Source organism: Sceloporus occidentalis, unplaced genomic scaffold (genome assembly GCF_023333645.1).
Source record: "Sceloporus occidentalis isolate IW3139 unplaced genomic scaffold, rSceOcc1.0.p SCAF_242, whole genome shotgun sequence".
In the NCBI taxonomy this organism is placed as follows: Eukaryota; Metazoa; Chordata; class Lepidosauria; order Squamata; family Phrynosomatidae; genus Sceloporus; species Sceloporus occidentalis.
Window position 1 is genome coordinate 318,538 of NW_028317222.1, and position 25,367 is coordinate 343,904.

The 25,367-nt window shown below is 53.2% G+C and overlaps 1 protein-coding gene across 1 annotated transcript; it reads right to left on the reverse strand.

The window, feature by feature from the left end:
• Positions 1–904: 904 nt before the first annotated feature.
• Positions 905–10,685, reverse strand: LOC149276302 (kinesin-like protein KIF1C). The gene is given in 20 exon segments (XM_089503707.1): positions 905–1,624; positions 1,713–2,318; positions 2,774–2,846; positions 2,964–3,147; positions 3,302–3,385; positions 3,470–3,564; positions 4,006–4,085; positions 4,167–4,242; positions 4,321–4,576; positions 4,948–5,157; positions 5,417–5,492; positions 5,764–5,829; positions 5,912–5,989; positions 6,298–6,409; positions 6,852–7,030; positions 7,346–7,411; positions 8,136–8,162; positions 8,164–8,316; positions 8,423–8,499; positions 10,580–10,685. Coding segments are annotated over 20 exon segments (3,324 nt in total).
• Positions 10,686–25,367: the final 14,682 nt, after the last annotated feature.

A 25,367-nucleotide genomic window follows, 5' to 3' on the forward strand; every position in this document is an offset into this window, starting at 1 on the left:
ATCTGCCTGGCCGGGGCAACCCCAAAACCACTACCGACCATCTATGTCTGTGTGTGCCACATATATGTTCCCCCCCTACATATACATACATCGATATCACGCACACAGACTGACATATATACGTGCATGTCTATATATAATCCCATATACATATACACACATATGTACACACATCACATACGTGTTCCTTACATAGTGTCACGGAGGCTGTCGGAGGGACGCTCGGCCCTCCATCCGCAAAGCAGCACAGAGGCGTCTGATTGGCCGAGGCCCTCATCGTGCACGGTGAAGAAAAAAAAAAAAATAATAATAATAATAATAATAATCCGCTGCTTTCATAGAAACAAAGATCTCCGAATCTCCACCGGGCTGCAGTAACAAGAGACGGATCCAAGGCCAAGTTCTTCAGCGGGGGTCAGTAGCGGGGGGGGAGGGGGGTCAGCAGGACCTAATGACTTAAAACACCGGAAGTTTCTCTAAAAATCGGTAAAAACCCTGAAAATCAATGTTTCTATAAAAGCAGCGATGGGTTCTGAGGCGCGGCCTCCCAGCAGGGGCGGGCATTGGCTCGATTAAGGCCGCAAAGCGAGTGGTTTAACGAGTCGGACGCCCCCTGGGATAGCAGCTTTTTAAGGATCATCGTCTGAGCCCCAAAAGTTAATAAAATTAAAAACCCACTCAAAACAAGAAAAATGTAAAAAAAAAAAAAAAAAAAAAAAAGAACACTTCCCGGATTATACTTCTGTGCGTCGCGCTAAAAACATTCCCCCGCCTCTCACCGCGTCGTCTACTTCCTAGTCCACGCTCGTTGGAGATCACCTCGCTTGTCTCCGATCCGGCCGCTCCTCTCCTTCGTTTCCCTTTCTCTGACCATCCGCGACATACTTTCGTAGCCGTTCTCCGCTCACACGGGGGTCTCCTCGTCGCGCAGGTCTGGGGCCGAGTTCTGCCTGCGCATCCTGGGGGGTGCTGTGTACGGGTGGTATTTGTAGAGCCTGTCCTGCTGGGACGATGGCTGCCGCGGCTGCCGGCCCCCTCTGTTTTCGCCCTCCCTCTCCTGACCTCCCTTTCCGTTTTGGTGGAATTCCTCCCCGTTTGGTCGATTCTGGCGCTGCGGGGGCCGCCTGCCTCTGTTCGATCCGCCATCCAGCGAGTTCCTCCGGTGCGGCTGATGCTCGCCGTCTGCTTGCCATTTCGGTCGCCGTCCGTTCCGCTTCTCGTTTTCTTCCTCCCCACCGGCCCTCTTCTCGTCGGGCCAACCTCCGCAGGGCACGTCCTCCACCACAAACGTGGCCCCCGGCGCCCACGAGAAACGGTGCTGGGGGTTGCTCTTGAACGGGAAGCGGAGCTTGCAATCGAGCGGGGGGATAAACTTGCCGGTGCCCGGGGGCCGGCGGAGCGCGCGCATGATCTGCTGGTGCTGCATGCTCTGCAGCCGGCTCTGCTCCTGCTTCACCCAGCGCATTCTCCCGCGCCGAAAAGACGGGTCCTCGTCCATCAGCTTGGTGACGCGGTGCTCCCGGGGGGACCGGTCGGGGGAGCCGTCGCTGCGGGACTCGGGGTCGTCGTTGGAACCCCACGCCGGGTACGGCGGGCCATCCGCACCGTCCTCTGCCCACTCGTCCTGACGGAAAGGAAGGAAAAGAAACTCGGTTAGGAGGCATCGCCCGCGCTTCTGCTTAAAGACCCCCTGATGCGCTCCCCGTCCTCACCTGCGTGACGGGCATCACTCTCTCCATCTTCACCATGCGGTCTCTCAGGGCCCGGATCTCCTCGTCCTTCATGTTGTTCTGCAGCTTCACCTCCTGCAGGATGTCGGTCAGCTTGTCTATGTGCGCCTTCAGATCCTGCACCCCGCCGCCGCCGCCAGCCCCGCCTCTCTTGTCGCCGTCGTCCTCTCCCACCCCGACCGTGTCCCACACGTCGCGGGCGACCGCCTTCCACCACTCCTTCTCGTTGGCGTCCCTCTTGCCGTAGGTGCGACAGAGCTCCTTCATCTTGATGACCGCCATGGCCTCGATCTCCTGCTTGCTGTGCTTGAAGTCGCCGAGGGCCACCTCGTAGCAGATCTCCTTCACCGCCTGCATCTTCAGGTCCGCCAGGGTGAGCCAGCGCGGGTCCTTGGCCAGCCGCCTCCGCTGGGGTATCTGGTAGACCCGGATGGGCTCGCGCTTCTTGCCGCTGCTGGGGAGGCCGCAGCGCCGGACTATGCTCTGCACGCGGCCCGCGGGGACCTTCTCCCTCAGCGAGGCGATGAGTCTCCAGCTCTCCTCGCAGGAGCGCTTGTCCGAGTCGTCGCCGCTGTCCGAGTCGCCGTACTGCGTGACACACAAGACGGAGGGGGTCACTAAAGGGTTAAAGGTCACCTTCTTTCATCATCAGATAGATTATAAAATTTTTTTATAAATTGATGTTTTGATAATTTGTTAGCGATGGGTTTAGTATGGCGCCGTCAGATGCCGTAGCGTCGTACAAAGGGATCGCCAGCCTTCAGGAAAAACATTGAGAGGCTTTGCTATAAACTGGTGTGTAAGATTATGAGGCACGGGACACATGACTGACTGGAAGCCCCGCCCACAAGCCCAAGAAGTAATTTACATGTATAGCGGTCTGAGCGGCCCCATCCGGCCCCCGTCTGCTGTAAAGACTCTGTAGGTCTCGTCTTAGATTCAGGAGCCGGATGTCTATCCCATGCATGTTTAATCCCCTCACTGTATTACCCTCTACCGCTTCTGCTGGGAGGCTCTTCCACTTCCCCACCCCGGATACGTACCAGTCTCTGCTGCTCCAGGCTGAGGTCGGCCTCTTCTTTCTCTCTCTTGTACTGACATTCCAGATCCTGCAGCCTAATAATGCAGCCAGGGAATAAAGGGGTATCAGTGGGGGGCCGGACGCCTCGGTTGTACCCCAGTGTGCGGGTGCAGCACGGGTTTAGTAGATCGGGACCCCGTTAACCCTCTCACCGCTTCTCCATCTCCAGTTTGATGTCTATCCCCTGCTTTTCCAGCAGCTCCCGCTGAGCGAAGTTCCAGTCGACCGCCTCTGCCTGGCTCTCCAGCGCCGCGCTGCTCTTCTCCCGCTCCAGACGCGCCTGTTCAGGGTGGTTAAACCGGAACACGTGGTTCTTCCCCATGACGATCCTATTACCTGCAAAGGGGGCCACAAAAATACAGCGGGGGCTTACTACGAGGGGGCACCACACGCAAGCCCAGAACCTGCCGGCAGATCGGCCCCATTCGGCCCCCCCATCTAGTCTGCTGTAAAGACTCAATACACTTACATTACATTATAGCCCACGTACCGGATTTTAGCACCAAGCTCTGCGTCACCAGCTTCCCGTTGACGTAGGTCTCTGCCTCCTCGCAGGGCTCCAGGGTGACGATCACTGCGGATAAATGAGGAGAGGGTGAGTGGGCGAGGTGACAGCACCTGCCCCCCCCCCCAGGGGGCGCCACCTTGAGCTACGCACCTTCTCCGCTGGCACTGGTGTTGCAGTGAAACATGCAGTGCTGCTCTTTGATGAACTGCCCGCTTAGTTTAATGTCCACGTCCACCCGGCCCACCCTGGAGAAGAGAGAGGGTATGTTGAGCAGAGGGGGAGAGAGAGAGGGGGGGGGGGAGTGGGAGAGAGAGAGGGGGGGGAGTGGGAGAGAGAAAGAGAGAGAGAGAAAGAGAGGGGGGGAGAGAGAAAGAGAGGGGGGGGGAAAGAGAGGGGGGGAGAGAAAGAGAGGGGGGGGAGAGAAAGAGAGGGGGGAGAGAAAGAGAGGGGGGAGAGAAAGAGAGGGGGGGGGGAGAAAGAGGGGGAGAGAGAGAGGGGGAGAGAGAGAGGGGGAGAGAGAGAGGGGGAGAGAGAGAGGGGGAGAGAGAGAGGGGGAGAGAGAGAGGGGGAGAGAGGATACGTTGAGCAGCGAGAGAGAGAGGGGGTACGTTGAGCAGCGAGAGAGAAGAGGAGAGAGGGAGAAGGAAGGAGGACAGAAGGAGGAGTGTGAGTGGCAGCCGCATTACCGCGTCACTCCTTCCTTGATATGGTACAGCAGGCACTCGGACATCAGCGGATCCTCATTCAGATTCACCAGGTGAGGGATCTGAAAAAGTACGGGAAAAAGAATGAAGCCCCTCCCCATCCAGGCCACCGCCCACATGTCCCGCCAACCCCTCCCCGTTACCTTCTTTGGGGAGAAGACCCCCACCGTCCCTCCGTCTTCCCTTACAGCAACTCCCATCTCCGCCAGCAAAGCTTCCCTGCAACACAGTAACAGTTACCCTGCCGCTCCCCTCCTTTCTGCCCCCGCGGCCCCTCCCTGCGGCCCCCTCCCCCACCTCTCCATCCTCATGGCTTCCGTCTTGCGTAGTTTCTCCTCCCAGGTCTCGTTCAGCTCTGCGATAATCTTCTCCGTCTCCTGCAGCCGCTCCATGGCCTCCTCGGTGCAGATCTCCTCCTCGTCCTCCCCGAAGGCCTCGCTCTGCCCGTTCACGGTGGGGGCCGCGGGGGATTCGGGGGGTCCGGTGAGCGGCAGAGGGGAGAGTGGCGCGGGGGGGTGCCGGGGAGCAGCCGCGACGTCATCTAAAGCGATATCTGGGAGGGAGGGAAGGGGCAGAACAGAATGAAGACAGCCCTATTACCCGCTACTCACCAACACCCAGCTTCTTACCCCTCCAGGTTCCACCGCTTTGCCCAGGTCTGTTACCCTCTGGTTGTACCCTAGCTGCCCCAGCCTGTTACCCCCACGAGGCCCTAGCTGCACAGGAATCGCCCTGGCCTGTTACCCCACCACTCACCCGCCAGGCCGCAGCCTGATACCCCACGAGGCCCTGGCTGTACAGTAACTGCCCCGCCCCGTTACCCCGCCACTCACCGGCCCGTTACCCCGCCACTCACCCGCCAGGCCCCGGCCCGTTACCCCGCCACTCACCCGCCAGGCCCCGGCCCGTTACCCCGCCACTCACCCGCCAGGCCCTGGCTGCACAGTAACTGCCTCAGCCTGGCCACCTCCTCCTTGAGCTCGCGGATGAGCCGCGCGTTGGGGTCCTCGTTGATGACGGCGTTGCACTTGATCTGCTTGGCGCGGTCGGCGTACCTCAGGGTGCTCAGAGTCTCCTCGTAGTTGACGTCGGCCGGGCTGAGCGCCGCGATCATAGCCGTGCGGGAGTTTCCGCCTGACAGAGAGAAACAACCGCGTCAGAATCACTACTACATTAAAGAGGGTGGTGGATAAGTGGAGCAGCCTCCCAGCAGAGGTGGTAGAGGGTAATACAGTGAGGGTATTAAAACATGGATGGGATAGACCGACGACTGGTTAAGGGTTGAGACTTAATCAACTCCCAAAGAGTTCAAATGGAGGGATATGCAGATATAACATCTGCCCCGAGGAAAGAGCAGCAGTCCCTGCGCGGAAAGCTACACCCCCCGACTCACCCAAATTCTCCTTTAGGAGCCAGGTCAGGGCAGAGTCTCGATACGGGATGAAGTCGGACCTTTTCTTCTTGCCTTGCTGAAAGAGTCAAAAAAGTTTAGAGTGTGAGGTCATTGGCCCCGCCTCCCGTGGTATGACATCATCACATGGCGCCAGCTGGAGACACTTACCCCTGATTGGCTAGAGACATCTGCAGCGTTAGGAGGAGATATAAGAGACACAGCGTTACAGCTCTTTCCGTGGCCCCCCACATTTGGGGGGCAGGGGAACTGAAACACAGAGGCGTCCTGCCTCTAGGGGGGCATTTGGCGCTCTCATAGTTAAACTCACTGCCCCCGAGGGTACTTACCATATCAGCCAGGGCAGAGATCACTTTCCCCAGGGTGGTCAGCGACTTGTTTATATTGGCTCCTTCCTGGGGGGGTGAGACGGGGTGTGATTCGGGGGTCAAGTAACCCTTTATCACCCAGGGGGGCAAATCCAGTCCCGCCACGTACCTTTAATCTGGTTCCTTTTGCCCCCGACGAGTCTGCCCTTTCACTGCCAGCCAAATCCACGAGGCTTATTTTACTGACCTATCAGAGAAAAGCACAGAGCTGCCCTGTTACCCCATCAGAAGGGGGGGGGGGTCACTGACCCTATAACTTATAGGAATAACCCCTACACGTGAGCTGCCCTGTTACCCCATCAGAAGGGGGGGGGTATCACTGACCCGATAACTAATAGGAATAACTCCAGCATGTGATGCCCTGTTACCCCGTTAGAGGGTATCCCTGACCCTACAGTTACCCCATTAGACGGTATCCCTGACCCTATAGTTACCCCGTTAGAGGGGGTACGGAGCATCTATATACCCCGTCAGATGCCCCGGCTCCTCTCTCACCTTCTCCGTGTCCAGACCGGTCATTTCGTCGTGTCTCTTCTGCGTGAAGACGATGGTGAACACGGCGTGCGACCGGCTGCTCGTCTCGTTCATGTTGGTGGCAGCGACCGTCCTATAAGAAGAGCAGACGGCGAGACTGACCAATGGGGAGGAATCACTGCACTGAGAGGGCACTAAGCCTGGTTTAACACATTACATCATCAGCATGCACGGCGACATCACGTACGGGTAACTCCTAGCCCGCAGGACTCCTCATCTCTGTGTCACGCGTCAGATGCTGCTGTACAGCGCTGTGCTCAGCAAAGCGAGAGCACATCCGCCACCCAGCGGTGGGCATCTCGCGACCCGGTATTGGATCACGACCCAAAGTCCAAAGAACCCCAACGTACCATCACTGGTATCTACCTGGTGCCGCAAAGGGCCACGTTCCCCGGCATAGCTTATAAGCCTGAACCAATCAGCATCTTAATGGGGAGGAATAACCGCATAGATCCATGGGATACAGCATTAGATGGGTTTCTGCCAGCGCAGATCCCGGGTCGGCTTCCTCTTACCGAGCCTTGTTGCCACAGTCCATGAGGTCCGCGATGTCGGGGTAAGAGGTCACCGCCAGCTTGGACAAGTCCTCCACGTAGGGCCCCATTATGGGGTGCTCCCGGACGCGCAGGTTCCCTTTACTTTTGGGGCTCAGCAGATCCCGGACTCTCTCGCAGTAAATCTCCATGTAGCTCACCTGATGATTCAGCACACGGGACGGGGTAATGGGGGGGTAAGAGGCAATAAAATACTGTGCGGGGCAGGATACAGGGGGGTAAGAGGGAAAGTCAGATACCGTGCGGGGCAGGATACCGGGGGTAAGAGGCAGATACCATGCGGGGCAGGATACCGGGGGTAAGAGGCAGATACCATGCAGGGCAGGATAGAGGGGGTAAGAGGCAGATACCATGCGGGGCAGGATACAGGGGGTGAGGAGCAGTCAGATACCCCGCGGGGCATTAGTATGTGTTAGGGGCATTAGGGTATCACGCAGAACACACGGCTTTCTCACCTCCACAGAGAAGGCCAGGTCCGGGCTCTGATTATTACCAACGCGAGCAAATAAATCCTCGCAGAGCTGCGGAGAACACGGAAAACACGGCCTTGTTAAAGGGGCAGTAACAGCTTGTGCATGCGCGGCATTAATAAACCAGACTGCGTGTCTGTAACTGAGCGCCAATTTATCTAATGGACCTCCCTATTCCACCACTATACATGGTATAATCCGGTGCCATTCACAACTATCCCATCAGTGCCATTTAAGCCCCCTGCGCTGGTACCTGTGGTATGATCCCGTGCCGCTCACCTCTATCCCGCCAGTACTTATAATAGGATGATCCCAGGCCCGGCTCCCCCCGCGCTGGTACCTGTGGTATGATCCCGTGCCGCTCACCTCTATCCCGCCAGTACTTATAATAGGATGATCCCAGGCCCGGCTCCCCCCGCGCTGGTACCTGTGGTATGATCCCGTGCCGCTCACCTCTATCCCGCCAGTACTTATAATAGGATGATCCCAGGCCCGGCTCCCCCCGCGCTGGTACCTGTGGTATGATCCCGTGCCGCTCACCTCTATCCCGCCAGTACTTATAATAGGATGATCCCAGGCCCGGCTCCCCCCGCGCTGGTACCTGTGGTATGATCCCGTGCCGCTCACCTCTATCCCGCCAGTACTTATAATAGGATGATCCCAGGCCCGGCTCCCCCCGCGCTGGTACCTGTGGTATGATCCCGTGCCGCTCACCTCTATCCCGCCAGTACTTATAATAGGATGATCCCAGGCCCGGCTCCCCCCGCGCTGGTACCTGTGGTATGATCCCGTGCTGGTCGGGGCTCGGGCTTTCCCATCATGCTGTAGGACTTGCCGGCCCCGGTCTGGCCGTAGGCGAATATGCAGACGTTGTAGCCCTCGAAGGCGTGCAGCAGCATCTCCTCCCCGATGTCCTTGTACACCTGCTGCTGGGACGCAAAGTTTGGATCCTCTTTCTGGAGAGAGAGAGAAAACAACGTGTGAGACACAGAACGGGCCCCCCCGGGGAACGGGCCCCCCCCCTCCGGGGCCACAGCCGCCCGTAGTGCGAAGTGCCCTTACCGTAGTGTGGGACCAGTAAGAATAATCAAATGTGAAGTTCTTGGGGGCGTCCTTGGGCTGCTTGGGGTTGGAGATACCTGAGGACAGCAGAGACACAAGGGCTGGGTTACCATCACACAAACACCAGGCCGGGTAACCACTACTATTCCCTGATACACAGGACACTCACTCCCATCACCAGCAGAACAAATTAACACACGTTACGGCATACTGGTGCTGGAGGAGAAGGGGGTCCCTGTGCCTGGGAGCTTACAATCTATTGGGGGGTAATAAACACAGTTTAACAGTCAAATCAGATTTGGGCTCCACCTCTGCTTAACGGTTTTTTAGCGTAATGTATGGATCAATATTAATACACTTCCCCCCCCGGCACTCACTCACCCCCCCACACACACCGGCACTCACTCACCCCCCCACACACACACCGGCACTCACCACCACCCCCCGGCACTCACTCACCCCCCCACACACACACCGGCACTCACTCACCCCCCCACACACACACCGGCACTCACCACCACCCCCCGGCACTCACTCACCCCCCCACACACACACCGGCACTCACTCACCCCCCCACACACACACCGGCACTCACTCACCCCCCCACACACACACCGGCACTCACTCACCCCCCCACACACACACCGGCACTCACCACCACCCCCCGGCACTCACTCACCCCCCACACACACACCGGCACTCACTTACCCCCACCCCCCGGCACTCACTCACCCCCCCACACACACACACCGGCACTCACTTACCCCCACCCCCCGGCACTCACTCACCCCCCACACACACACACCGGCACTCACTCACCCCCCCCCACACACACACCGGCACTCACTTACCCCCACCCCCCGGCACTCACTCACCCCCCACACACACACACCGGCACTCACTCACCCCCCCACACACCCACACCGGCACTCACTTACCCCCACCCCCCGGCACTCACCCCCCCACACACACACACCGGCACTCACTCACCCCCCCACACACACACACCGGCACTCACTTACCCCCACCCCCCGGCACTCACTCACCCCCACACACACACACACCGGCACTCACTTACCCCCACCCCCCGGCACTCACTCACCCCCCCACACACACACCGGCACTCACTCACCCCCCCACACACACACCGGCACTCACTTACCCCCACCCCCCGGCACTCACTCACCCCCCACACACACCACACCGGCACTCACTTACCCCCACCCCCCGGCACTCACTCACCCCCCCACACACACACCGGCACTCACTTACCCCCACCCCCCGGCACTCACTCACCCCCCCCACACACACCGGCACTCACCACCACCCCCCGGCACTCACTCACCCCCCACACACACCGGCACTCACTCACCCCCCCCACACACACACCGGCACTCACCACCACCCCCCGGCACTCACTCACCCCCCTTCCACACACACCGGCACTCACTCACCCCCCACACACACACACACACCGGCACTCACTCACCCCCCCACACACACACACCGGCACTCACTCACCCCCCCACACACACCGGCACTCACCACCACCCCCCGGCACTCACTCACCCCCCCACACACACCGGCACTCACTTACCACCACCGCCCGGCACTCACTTACCACCACCCCTGGCACTCACTCACCCCCACACACACACCGGCACTCACTTACCACCACCGCCCGGCACTCACACCCCCACACCGGCACTCACTCACCCCCCCACACACACACACCGGCACTCACTTACCCCCACCCCCCGGCACTCACTCACCCACACCGGCACTCACTTACCACCCCCACACACTCACTTACCCCCCCCACCCACACACACCGGCACTCACTCACCCCCCCACACACACACCGGCACTCACTTACCACCACCCCCCGGCACTCACTCCCCCACACACACCGGCACTCACTTACCACCACCCCCCGGCACTCACTCACCCCCCCCACTCACTCGCCGGCACTCACTCACTTACCACCACCACCCAGCACTCACTCACCCCCCTACACACACACACACCGGCACTCACTCACCCCCCCACACACACACCGGCACTCACTTACCCCCCCACCCACACACACCGGCACTCACTTACCACCCTCCACCAGCACTCACCGGCACTCACTTACCACCCTCCACCAGCACTCACATGTAGTGTTTCCCTGCATCTGGATAACGCATTTGGCATCTAGTGTCGTCTCCCGAGTGTTGAAGGGCCGAACGCGGACAGCAACCTTCACCGAGGCCCCGGCCATCTTCAGGCGGATTATTCACACGGAGTCACCTGAGTGACAGACAGACAGACAGACAGAGCCGTCAACAAGCTGCAGCTTCTCAGCTACAACTCCCGTGAGTCTGAGTAAACCGGAGGATGAATGATCACATCAGATTCAGGAGCCGTATGTCTATCCCATGCATGTATAAATACTCTCTACCACCTCTGCTGGGCTGCCTTTCTGCATTCAGTCCAGTTGGGTGATTAAGACTGAGCCGTTCTATTGTTCCCCACAGGCAGTAGGATAAGGATTAAGAGTGAGAATCACACAAATGGCTGAAACCTTCACATTCTGGGGTAAATGTTCGTAATAAAGTGTCTGGAGTCCCTTTACAGCAGACGGGGATCCGCCGCCCGGCCTCTGCTCCACGGCTGCCAGCGGCTGGGTCTTTTCAGATGCCCTGGTGGTAGACCCCGGGGGGGGGGGGGGCCAGGGGTTAATGCCCTGCAGAGGCGGACGGGGCAGCTGGCCAAACCCCCCCCCCCCCCCCCAATACACAAACATCCCAGGAATGCGCTTCCCTTTAATCTCCTCGCACTCCGTCTTCTCACAAAGGGTTAATCCAGCATCAGCCTCCCTCCTTTGCTGGGCCTCCGCTCCTCTCTGCCGGAGCTAAATATACCCCAGGAGGGGGGGGGGGGGCGACGGCATGCGACACAGACAGGAGTGACAGCGCGACAGACACGTGGGCTCGGCCCGGGACAGCTACAATACGGCAAGCCCGGGGCCCCCCTCCATACCGCCCCGCGGGGGGGGTATAAAACGTATATCCACGGCTTAGTATAACCCAGGAACTCAGAACCACTTATTCCGCCCCACACACCCTGTCCTCTTAGTCAGCATCATTAAAACTCCTATCAGTGGATTAAAAACCCTTAAAGGGACAGCAGCCAAACAACAATTTAACAACAGGGGAGAGAACAATGGGGAGGAATAATCGTGCAGATCCGGAGAACAGGACGTAAAGATGATGTATGACACACATAAGGGGGTTATATATATATATATATATATATCATGCAATACAACATATATACATTTTCCGAGTCCCGCCGGCCCTTTAAGGACGGGCCGGGCCAGGGAGCGCGTGTTCATCTGCCGATAAGCAGGGTGAGGGTCAGCGGACGAGTTACAGCACAATCCCCAGCGGCCCCCGGGGCCCAATCATCCAGAAACATTCCTTCCCGGCCTCTAACACACAATACGGCCCCCTCGGCCCTCAAACCTTAATCAGTCACTGGTCTCGTCTTAGATTCAGGGGCCGTATGTCTATCCCATGCATGTTTACATTACCCTCTACCACTTCTGCTGGGAGGCTGTTCCACTTATCCACCCCCTCTCAGTAAAGTAAAACTCCCTCACATTCCATCTACAATGAAAGGAAGTTAAGAAGAATTCAATCTGAAAGGCGAGACCGTATCGAGACGCGAGAAACGCCCCAGGATCGGGGAGGATTAAGTAAATCAGCCGCGGGTATCAGACTAACACTTCCTATCCGTGTTTTCGGACGGGTTATGAGTCACGCGGCGTCTGGCGGCGTCACACGCCTGTCGTGTCAGCATGTGACAGGTGTCAGGGTGACTCGCCGGGGCTGGCATCTTCTTTAACGCCTTTCCAGATACAAACACCCGCAGACGTTTCCTCCTCAACACAAGAGAGGGTGGTGGCTAAGTGGAACGGCCTCCCAACAGAAGCGGTAGAGGGTAATACAGTGAGGGTATTAAACACGCACGGGATAGACGTACGGCTCCTGAATCGGTCCAACGTATGATTAAGGTTTGAACGGTAGAATAGACGGGCCGAGTGGGCCGATCAGTGGGGAGGTTCTGGGTCCGTATGTGCGCCATGGCATACGAGAGCGATATAGAATAATAAACTGTACTGTGAGCCCATTGGCCGTAATATTACATTTTCGATTTGGGGGGGGGGGTTACCTATAGAGTCTATAGCATGTATACGGACACGTTATAGATCACGTCCCGCGAGCCCCTTTTACCTGTCACTCTGCAACACAACTGTCCGGCGTGGGAGCCCCGGGGGCCGGAAGTTTCGTGGCTCCTGTAGAAATCTATTGGGGGGGGGGGTCTCTGTATCAGGGGCCGCGGGCGATCATCTCCATTCAGTCGCGCAGACAGCAGGAATCCCGACACTTGTTTGGCCGTGCGAGTGGAGGTCACCGTATATTCCACGCCTACCGCATGCTTCATACGTGTGCCGCCGTCCGGGGGGCGATCCGCTCAATGCAGTGAAACTCCCGCAACGTACATCTCCAACGTGCGCGACATTATCCTCGCCCTTAATTCATGCTCCCCTCGGCCACAGGCGAGGGGGGGGTAGGGGTGTCTCTGTCACAGGCGGGGGGGGGGTCACACGTCCTGAGACCCTCCGCGTTCGCACGCTCCTTCTCCCCGCCCCAGAGGAACCGAGCGACCTTCTTAGATGAGATACAATCTGTCAGGGGAGAAAGCGTCTGTTAGCGTAAGAGAGGACATGCGCTGATCTAACAGCGAGAGCTCGGCCGAGCACCTGCCGCTAGGGCCCTCGGAAGGGCCGTACGGACACACTGGTTATACGGGATATACCTGGCAGTACTCGCTTCACACGCGTGGATTATATATGTACCAATTACACGCCCGTCCTAACCCGAGGGAAGAGACGCGTCACTGACCGCTGGCACCGGAGCGTGGGGCGTGCGTGTGCATATATATGTGTGCGTATATATATATGTGTGCGTATATATATATATGTGTGTGTGTGCGTATATATGTGTGCGTGTGCGTATATATGTGTGCGTGTGCGTATATATGTGTGCGTATATATATATGTGTGCGTGTGCGTATATATGTGTGCGTATATATGTGTGCGTGTGCGTATATATGTGTGCGTGTGCGTATATATGTGTGCGTGTGCGTATATGTGCGTGTGCGTATATGTGCGTGTGCGTATATGTGCGTGCGTGTGCGTATATGTGTGTGCGTATATGTGTGTGCGTGTGCGTATATGTGTGTGCGTGTGCGTATATGTGTGTGCGTGTGCGTATATGTGTGTGCGTGTGCGTATATGTGTGTGCGTGTGCGTATATGTGTGTGCGTGTGCGTATATGTGTGTGCGTGTGCGTATATGTGTGTGCGTGTGCGTATATGTGTGTGCGTGTGCGTATATGTGTGTGCGTGTGCGTATATGTGTGTGCGTGTGCGTATATGTGTGTGCGTGTGCGTATATATGTGTGCGTGTGCGTATATATGTGTGCGTGTGCGTATATATGTGTGCGTGTGCGTATATATGTGTGCGTGTGCGTATATATGTGTGCGTGTGCGTATATATGTGTGCGTGTGCGTATATATGTGTGCGTGTGCGTATATATGTGTGCGTGTGCGTATATATGTGTGCGTGTGCGTATATATGTGTGCGTGTGCGTATATATGTGTGCGTGTGCGTATATATGTGTGCGTGTGCGTATATATGTGTGCGTGTGCGTATATATGTGTGCGTGTGCGTATATATGTGTGCGTGTGCGTATATATGTGTGCGTGTGCGTATATATGTGTGCGTGTGCGTATATATGTGTGCGTGTGCGTATATATGTGTGCGTGTGCGTATATATGTGTGCGTGTGCGTATATATGTGTGCGTGTGCGTATATATGTGTGCGTGTGCGTATATATGTGTGCGTGTGCGTATATATGTGTGCGTGTGCGTATATATGTGTGCGTGTGCGTATATATGTGTGCGTGTGCGTATATGTGTGTGCGTGTGCGTATATATGTGTGCGTGTGCGTATATGTGTGTGCGTGTGCGTATATATGTGTGCGTGTGCGTATATATGTGTGCGTGTGCGTATATATGTGTGCGTGTGCGTATATGTGTGTGCGTGTGCGTATATATGTGTGCGTGTGCTGTAATGGTTTTAAGTTCATTCTTAGACCAGAGCGTCTCTCACAGGTAAATTAAGAAATTACAACGGTGTAAATATGAGTAGAAATCCTAATTATAATGGGTAAAACCCACCGTTATGATTGGAGAATTCCTACCAAAAGGTGGAGGCTATGATAATGAGCCCTGTCTTTAAAAGCTGATGTCTTTAATAATAAAAAAAAAAAAAAAAAAGCTTGCACCCTGAAACGGACAGACCCTGACGGACTTATTCACCAAATTTACCCCAGAGAATTGGAATCTTAAGATCCTGGCACCATATTTCACTCTTGGAGTTACTTTGAGTTCTAACCTATATAATTTGTAGAAAGTTATATTCTTTCCCACTTAATTTCTTGACAATAAATCTGGATTAATTTCTACAAGGACCAGTTGGACCACAGCAACAAGTGGTGGTAAATATAATTGTTTTATTCTGAATAGAGGTGAATTTTGTCTTCTTCGTATAGAATTCCCTGTTTCTGGGAAGTACTATATTGCATTATTGTATATGGCGGCTTGTGAGACTGCAGCTTATAACCCGTGATAATAACAATAATGAAAAGGTATTTTTACCTGTAGATGAAGTTTGACATTATTTACATCTATTAGGAACTTCACTAATACTCTTAGACACAAACAAATTATTTTTAATGTCATATTAGTTAAACTAATATAAGAGAGATAGTGATATCTTTATTACTGCCCTGATTATTATCAATTTTTGGTTGCTGAGTGGACTGGAAATTAATTGTGTGTTAGACTCATAAAATAACAATTCATATTGATAACTATCGATAATATACTGTATTTGAATTGATTTATTTTTTACATGTTTTAAGAATTTTGTGTTTTATATCATGCACTGTGTGACTCATATATATATTTTATAAATTGTATTTACAATAAATAATATGTTTTATTGACTATCGTGGCGATATCTATCTAATTTGAATAATAATTTTCGGCGATCTGAAAGGATTTAGGATCGGAGATAAAATATAGGGTATCTCCTTAACTTAATATTGTGGATGTGGTCCTACAATATTTGGTAGCGTCGTTATTTTGTGTGTGTGACGAAATATTGGTTTTGTCTATTTTGTCTCATTAATATCCCTAACAGTGCGTGTGCGTATATATATATATATGTGCGTGTGCGTATATATATATATATGTGCGTGTGCGTATATATATATATATGTGCGTGTGCGTATATATATATATGTGCGTGTGCGTATATATATATATGTGCGTGTGCGTATATATATATATGTGCGTGTGCGTATATATATATATATGTGCGTGTGCGTATATATATATATATGTGCGTGTGCGTATATATATATATATGTGCGTGTGCGTATATATATATATGTGCGTGTGCGTATATATATATATGTGCGTGTGCGTATATATATATATGTGCGTGTGCGTATATATATATGTGCGTGTGCGTATATATATATGTGCGTGTGCGTATATATATATATGTGCGTGTGCGTATATATATATATGTGCGTGTGCGTATATATATATGTGCGTGTGCGTATATATATATGTGCGTGTGCGTATATATATATGTGCGTGTGCGTATATATATATATGTGCGTGTGCGTATATATATATATGTGCGTGTGCGTATATATATATATATGTGCGTGTGCGTATATATATATATGTGCGTGTGCGTATATATATATATGTGCGTGTGCGTATATATATATATGTGCGTGTGCGTATATATATATATATGTGCGTGTGCGTATATATATATATATGTGCGTGTGCGTATATATATATATGTGCGTGTGCGTATATATATATATATGTGCGTGTGCGTATATATATATATGTGCGTGTGCGTATATATATATGTGCGTGTGCGTATATATATATGTGCGTGTGCGTATATATATATATGTGCGTGTGCGTATATATATATATGTGCGTGTGCGTATATATATATATGTGCGTGTGCGTATATATATATGTGCGTGTGCGTATATATATATGTGCGTGTGCGTATATATATATATGTGCGTGTGCGTATATATATATATGTGCGTGTGCGTATATATATATGTGCGTGTGCGTATATATATATATGTGCGTGTGCGTATATATATATATATGTGCGTGTGCGTATATATATATATATGTGCGTGTGCGTATATATATATATATGTGCGTGTGCGTATATATATATATGTGCGTGTGCGTATATATATATATGTGCGTGTGCGTATATATATATATGTGCGTGTGCGTATATATATATGTGCGTGTGCGTATATATATATGTGCGTGTGCGTATATATATATATGTGCGTGTGCGTATATATATATATGTGCGTGTGCGTATATATATATGTGCGTGTGCGTATATATATATGTGCGTGTGCGTATATATATATGTGCGTGTGCGTATATATATATATGTGCGTGTGCGTATATATATATATGTGCGTGTGCGTATATATATATGTGCGTGTGCGTATATATATATGTGCGTGTGCGTATATATATATGTGCGTGTGCGTATATATATATATGTGCGTGTGCGTATATATATATATGTGCGTGTGCGTATATATATATATATGTGCGTGTGCGTATATATATATGTGCGTGTGCGTATATATATATATGTGCGTGTGCGTATATATATATATGTGCGTGTGCGTATATATATATATGTGCGTGTGCGTATATATATATGTGCGTGTGCGTATATATATATGTGCGTGTGCGCGCGTGTATATGCTTCAAGCTGTATGGAGTATGTAGGGGACAGACTGTATCTAAAGCACTTGCCTTGGGTATTACATGGAGTACATACGATATATTCTCCCTATCTATACACACTATATATACACTATATACCATATATATTTTATATACATACACATCGCCATCCCAAGTGTATTTTCACTATACAAAGAGCATATAGGCCCCAAACCATTTATACCGTCCAAAAGCCTGGGTGTATACATTATATATATATGTTCCATGTGTATACAGGCTACAAGCTGTGTCCATTTAAAGGTGTGTATACATTGTCTGGGCAGTATATTGGCTATAAGAGGAAGAATATACGTTACAAGCTGTATATACAGTCCATATCTCTGAGTGTATACATTATATACAAGGTATAGATGTATACATGATGATCAGTGCATATACACTGTATATAGAATATATATAGGGCCCATAACAAGTGTGTATGGACAATATAGACCGCAAGCTGTATATACAATCCATATGGCAGATGTAATTCCCATATACAGTATACGGGCTGTACGTAGTTCCCGTATAATAGGCTCGTATACAGTATACGGGCTGTACGTAGTTCCCGTATAATAGGCTCGTATACAGTATAAGGGCTGTATGTAGCTCCGGTATAATAGGCGCGTATACAGTATAAAGGATGTATGTAGTTCACGTATAAAGTATACGGGCTGTATGTAGTTCCCGTATATAGTATAAGGGCTGTATGTAGTGCCCGCATAATAGGCGCGTACACAGTATACAGGCTGTATGTAGTGCCCGTATAATAGGCGCGTACACAGTATACAGGCTGTATGTAGTGCCCGTATAATAGGCGCGTACACAGTATACAGGCTGTATGTAGTGCCCGTATAATAGGCGCGTATACAGTATACGGGCTGTATGTAGTGCCCGTATAATAGGCGCGTATACAGTATACGGGCTGTATGTAGTGCCCGTATAATAGGCGCATATACAGTATAAGGGATGTATGTAGTTCCCGTATAATAGGCGCATATACAGTATAAGGGATGTATGTAGTTCCCGTATAATAGGCGCGTATACAGTATACGGGCTAAATGTAGTTGCCATTTAGCGTATAGCAGGTCACACATTGTCCAGGCGGTATATACAGTGTCTCGCTGTATACAGAGGATATATAACAGGCTTCTATAGGGTGTATAGGGAATGTATAGGTTAAACACTATAAATAGGATGAGTTTAACAGGTGTGTATACATACTATATGCAGCATATAGGCTACGACCTGTATACACGGCTCGTTTTACGGCTGTACACGTACCGTATGAGCCACATACGCTGTATACGCCCGGTACCCGGTCCGTGCCCGGTAAGAGTAAATGCCCCTGTCACACCGGAAGCAGCTGTGTGTGCCGGATGTGCCCCCACCCAGCGGATACGCGCCCTCCCGCCCGGGGAGCGAGCTGAAACTGATACTCACCAGGGGACACGAACCCTCCGTTCCAGGGCGGCTCCTTCTCGTCCTCTCAGCAGCTTCACCCGGCGGGAGCCGCCATCACCGGCTCGGGAACCCCACCCACCGCCTGACGTCAGCACGCCTCCACCAAACACCTCCTACTGCGTGCCAGCCGTGCGTCATCAAACTGCCCCGCCCCTCAGTCTACATTGGCAGGTGTCAATCGTACCAAACCACGCCCGTGCTCTGAGTCCCCCAGATTCATCGAGCACGAAACACAAGAGACTCGCTCCGAGATGCAATACATTCTCAGGCGCCAACGCGCGCGCGTAATAAAACCAGCTACTTTAGGTCTTTTGCGTTTAGCGCCCAGCTCTGGGAAGCGTTCCGAGGGAGTCGGAAACCCCGCCCGTGCGCGTGACGTTGGCAGTGGCTCTGAGCGGGAAAGTGCTGCTCCTGACAGGAAAAGGGGAACACGAAGTGGATGTGGGAGTGGGCTGTGTCTACTGAGTGGGTTTGGGGGGGTGTAGGCAGTGTCTACACACCACACATATGTACCGTACTTATCGCTTTGAAGTAAAGACCTTGATTGAAATACGACTTCAGAATAACAGCTGAACTGTGCAGTTTCTTTAATATTACACCCTGCTGCCAATATATATATAAATATTAGCCCCTGCTGCCGATATATATTAATATTACCCCCTGCTGCTGATATATATATATATATTAATATTACCCCCTGCTGCTAATATATATATATTAATATTACACCCTGCTGCCGATATATATTAATATTACCCCCTGCTGCTGATATATATATATATTAATATTACACCCTGGTGATATATATATATTAATATTACCCCCTGCTGCTGATATATATATATATATATTAATATTACACCCTGCTGCCGATATATATATATATATATTAATATTACACCCTGCTGCTGATATATATATATATTAATATTAGACCCTGCTGTCAATATATATAAATATTAGCCCCTGCTGCCGATATATATTAATATTACCCCCTGCTGCTGATATATATATATATATTAATATTACCCCCTGCTGTCGATATATATAACTATTACCCCCTGCTGCCAATATATATATAAATATAAGACCCTGCTGAAAATATATATAAATATTAGACCTTGCTGGCAATACATTTTATATTAAAAAAAAATTTGACTCTACACAAGCATTTCCTTGCAATCCCTCCCTCCGCCCCCGCACCACAAAATAGGTATAGATCAAATAAACCACACATAAAACAGCACTTGCATGTATAGATCAACTGAAGAAGACATCCAAACCTACACAACTACATACATTAATAATGTATGGAAACATAGCATAGCAGGGATAGATGGGGCCTGACTCAGGGTCTCTGCTGAATGCCAGCATATGATGTCATACCATGTCACTCCACCTCTTAATGATGACACAGCACCCCGCGTTTGTTTCCATACATTATTATTGTATACCTGCAAATACAGGATTTGTTTGTCTGATTCTACGCCTTCAGCGCTCATTGCACTGCATTGTTTCATTGGTGTTCATTCCTCTGCTTCTCCTCAGACACGTAAGGCCTGGGACGATGGACGATCGCTACGGCAACGAGGACCCAATTCCTTTCGCAAAGTACGTAGAGTAACTTAATGTTATGAATTAGTCTGCACCCGGGGCCACAGGCCGGCCCGAATTCAGGGATTTCCCTGCTTAGCCGCAGGCAGCTCACTCAGGCTGGTTGTGATTGGTAAATATACAGAACACCTGGTCTGTGTGTAGCAACTTTGCTTTAGGGGGCGTGGTTAGAGATGTGACTAGGGCATACCTCCCTCCAGTCCCAGGTTTTCATGGGTCAGTCCTGATTTTTTAGTCGGTGTCTGTCATTCATATTGCTTGCTTTGACATGGCCTCGGTATGTGCGTGGCACTGAGTGCATGCGCGGCGGTGTTATGTTAGTAGGCTGGCTGCATGACTCTCTTGCCCTTGGAGAGGGTCCCTGGGCTTCTATTCCAGGCCTTTTTTGTAAATTGATTATTGATGTTTTATGCTGCAGGCGGCTCGGTGGCAAATGAGTTTAAATACCCCGTTTGCCCAGGACGCAGTGGATATCCGGCATTCCCTGCATATCGTGCCGGTTGGTGGGTGTTACTGCTGGTGGGACAGCAGGTTGTTACAGGGAGCTGTCAGAGCTGGGCCTTTAATACATCTCTGCTCTGCCGCCGGATGATATACAGATGACAAGTACCCGTCCCACTAATCCCAGCCGCCACGCCATGTGTTCCCTGTCCGCATGCAATGTCACGCGAAGCTCATGGCAATACTATGGCTGTGGATACTTACTGAGAGGGTGGTAGATAAGTGGAGCAGCCTCCCAGCACAAGTGGTAGAGGGTAATACAGTGAGGGGATTAAACATGCATGGGATATGCGTACGGATCGTGTTTCTGGGGTTCTCTTACAGTGCTTGTGTTTCTGGGGGTCTCTTACAGCGCTCATGTTTCTGGGGGTCTCTTACAGTGCTTGTGTTTCAGGCGGTCTCGCAGCGTGCACAGATTGCTGCCGGATCCCTTCCTCTCGCACCGAGCCTCTCACTCACCCCCAGAGGAGCGCTACGGCCCGGCGTTCTGGGACAGACTCATCAGGCAGCCGAGGTGCGGTGAGCCTGGTATCTCCCTCGCCCCGGCATCCCCCAACCTCATCCCCCGGCACTCTCTCCGGCATCCCCCAACCTCATCCCCCGGCACTCTCACCGGCATCCCCCAACCTCATCCCCCGGCACTCTCACCGGCATCCCCCAACCTCATCCCCCGGCACTCTCTCCGGCATCCCCCAGCACTCTCTCCGGCATCCCCCGGCACTCTCTCCGGCATCCCCCAACCTCATCCCCCGGCACTCTCTCCGGCATCCCCCAACCTCATCCCCCGGCACTCTCTCCGGCATCCCCCTCGCCCCGGCATCCCCCAACCTCATCCTCCGGCATCCCCCAACACTCTCTCCAGCATCCCCCTCGCCCCGGCATCCCCCAACCTCATCCCCCAGCACTCTCTCCGGCATCCCCCAACCTCATCCCCCGGCACTCTCTCCGGCATCCCCCAGCACTCTCTCCGGCATCCCCCAACCTCATCCCCCGGCACTCTCTCCGGCATCCCCCAACCTCATCCCCCGGCACTCTCTCCGGCATCCCCCTCGCCCCGGCATCCCCCAACCTCATCCTCCGGCATCCCCCAACACTCTCTCCAGCATCCCCCTCGCCCCGGCATCCCCCAACCTCATCCCCCGGCACTCTCTCCGGCATCCCCCTCACTCTGGCACTCTCTCCGACATCCCCCTCGTCTGGTCTCTGCCTCGTCTCCTCCTGTATTACCTACTTTATGGCTGTCACTCTCTGTCCTTCGCTGCGACGTCTCATCCTCCCCCCCCCCGTTATAACGGCTGTAACCGTTTCCATTTCAGTGTCCCTGTTATGAGAGAAATAAATGAACCTTCAGGCCTGGTACGTTTAACCCGGACACAACGCAGGGGTATAGCCCACGGGGGCAACAGGGGAGGAGAGAGATACAGGGGCATCAGGGGAGGAGAGAGAGGGGGGGCATCAGGGGAGGAAAGAGAGGGGGGGCATCAGGGGAATAGAGGGGCATCAGGGGAGGAGAGAGGGGCACTGGACAGGAAAAGGGATCAGAGAGGCGCACCAAGACATTTATTAACAAGCCGTGAAAGGAAAGCTCCAAGTCGGGAAGGTTTCTTAGGACTTTTTCCTTTCTTGTTCCATTATTTTTCCTCCCCAGATGTGCAGTTACCCCGCGTGCAGGTCAGACACAGACTGGGGCAGTTTACCTGCCCCCAGCTTAGACATCCTTCCCTCCCCTTCTGAATTATGCAGAAGACGAAAGAGAAGGAATAAAAGTTGTGGCGGCAGCGAGAGAAGAGTGCTGTCCGTCTGTCACCATCTCCAGGAGCTGAGGAGCAAGCAGAGCCACATCGAGCAGTCAGTAGCTGCTCCCTTACATCATATGACATCATAACGTACACTTCTTAGCCCCTCCCAGCACGTCACGGCCACATCACAAACAGTAATTAGACTGCAACCCTATGGACTCCCCCCATCTGTAAAAAAAAAAAAAAAAAGGAGGGGGAGGCACAGGGAGGTGCGGTAAGCAGGTCAATGAGAGGGCCAAGGGTATGGCTGGGGTGAAACAAGAAGCGGGGGTCTCACGGGGAAGGCATAGCGTTGGCAGAGTCCGTGGCACCGGAGCATTTTCTAGGGCGGTTTGGCCGCTGGTTGCCCTCCGTGTTGCCCCCGCGCTCTGTGTGTGTGCAGCCCGTGTTACATGTATGTAATTAGCTGAGGGAAGAGGAGCCCGTAATGTTTTCATGGAGTCTCGGCACGAGGGGCCACAGCTAACATGGCTGTCCTCAAAGCCCCCCAGCCTGACTACGCCTGTAACCTGCCGCCCGCGTGATAACCATCTTACCGCACCGCAGGCTCAAGGCTGCCAGGTGGGGCGGATGTGAGAAGCCGGAGCCCGGAGCGGAGATACGCAGTCCGCACATTGAGGGCCGCCAGACGGAGGTGGCCACGGCCAGCGGAGGAGACCACGGCGTGAGCATCCTCTACAGCTCTCCCACATGCAGCACGGAGCGGGTAAGGACTCCACCCCCTCATCACCTGTGTACTAACGCTTTACAACAACCACTCCTACAGGTGTGTCCCCCCATCCTCCCTTTCTCTCTCCCCCCATCCTCCCTTTCTCTCCCCCCCATCCTCCCTTTCTCTCCCCCCATCCTCCCTTTCTCTCTCCCCCATCCTCCCTTTCTCTCTCCCCCCCCATATCCTCCCTTTCTCTCTCCCCCCCATATCCTCCCTTTCTCTCTCCCCCCCCATATCCTCCCTTTCTCTCCCCCCCCATATCCTCCCTTTCTCTCTCCCCCCCCATATCCTCCCTTTCTCTCTCCCCCATCCTCCCTTTCTCTCTCCCCCCCCATATCCTCCCTTTCTCTCTCCCCCCCATATCCTCCCTTTCTCTCTCCCCCCCATATCCTCCCTTTCTCTCTCCCCCCCCATATCCTCCCTTTCTCTCTCCCCCCCCATATCCTCCCTTTCTCTCTCCCCCCCCATATCCTCCCTTTCTCTCCCCCCCCCCATATCCTCCCTTTCTCTCTCCCCCCCCATATCCTCCCTTTCTCTCTCCCCCCCATATCCTCCCTTTCTCTCTCCCCCCCATATCCTCCCTTTCTCTCTCCCCCCCATATCCTCCCTTTCTCTCTCCCCCCCATATCCTCCCTTTCTCTCTCCCCCCCATATCCTCCCTTTCTCTCTCCCCCCCCATATCCTCCCTTTCTCTCTCCCCCCCATATCCTCCCTTTCTCTCTCCCCCCCATATCCTCCCTTTCTCTCTCCCCCCCATATCCTCCCTTTCTCTCTCCCCCCCATATCCTCCCTTTCTCTCTCCCCCCCATATCCTCCCTTTCTCTCTCCCCCCATATCCTCCCTTTCTCTCTCCCCCCCATATCCTCCCTTTCTCTCTCCCCCCCATATCCTCCCTTTCTCTCCCCCCCCCCCATATCCTCCCTTTCTCTCTCCCCCCCCCATATCCTCCCTTTCTCTCTCCCCCCCCCATATCCTCCCTTTCTCTCTCCCCCCCCATATCCTCCCTTTCTCTCTCCCCCCCATATCCTCCCTTTCTCTCTCCCCCCCATATCCTCCCTTTCTCTCTCCCCCCCATATCCTCCCTTTCTCTCTCCCCCCCATATCCTCCCTTTCTCTCTCCCCCCATATCCTCCCTTTCTCTCTCCCCCCATATCCTCCCTTTCTCTCTCCCCCCCATATCCTCCCTTTCTCTCTCCCCCCCATATCCTCCCTTTCTCTCCCCCCCCATATCCTCCCTTTCTCTCCACCCCCCCCATATCCTCCCTTTCTCTCCACCGGGCGGCAGTGCAGATGCTCGGCACCGATATATTTCTCTGCTGTGTGCAGGATGTGTTTCCGTGGCTGCGTCGCGCCGAGGGATCTCCGTCCTACAGCTTCGCGAGCCCCGCAGCGGACCGGCACGAGGACAGGGAGACGGACGCTCCTTGGCTTTTCGAGTTTCTGCAGGAGGAATAGTCTGGGGGCCCCAGTCCGCTCCCCCTCCGTGAGGTACGCGGGGGCCCCAGTCTGCTCCCCCTCCGTGAGGTACGCGGGGGCCCCAGTCCGCTCCCCCTCCGTGAGGTACGCGGCTCACACGTTCACGCGAGTTCCACGCCGACTGTAAACACGTTAATAAATGTCTCCTCTCACCCCACTCTGATAGCGGATGCTTTTCAGTTATTACGCTGCATTAGCCTCTACCGCTACTGCCAGGAAGCTGTTCCACCTATCCACCTCCCTCCTAGAAAACTTTAGAGAGTGGTGAATAGGTGGAACAGCCTCCCAGCAGAAGTGGTGAATCCAGTGAGGGGAATTTAACACCAGTGGGATAGGCACATGGCTGCTGAATCTAATACGAGACCAACGACTGATTGATACACGCTGTGCACAGGGCAGG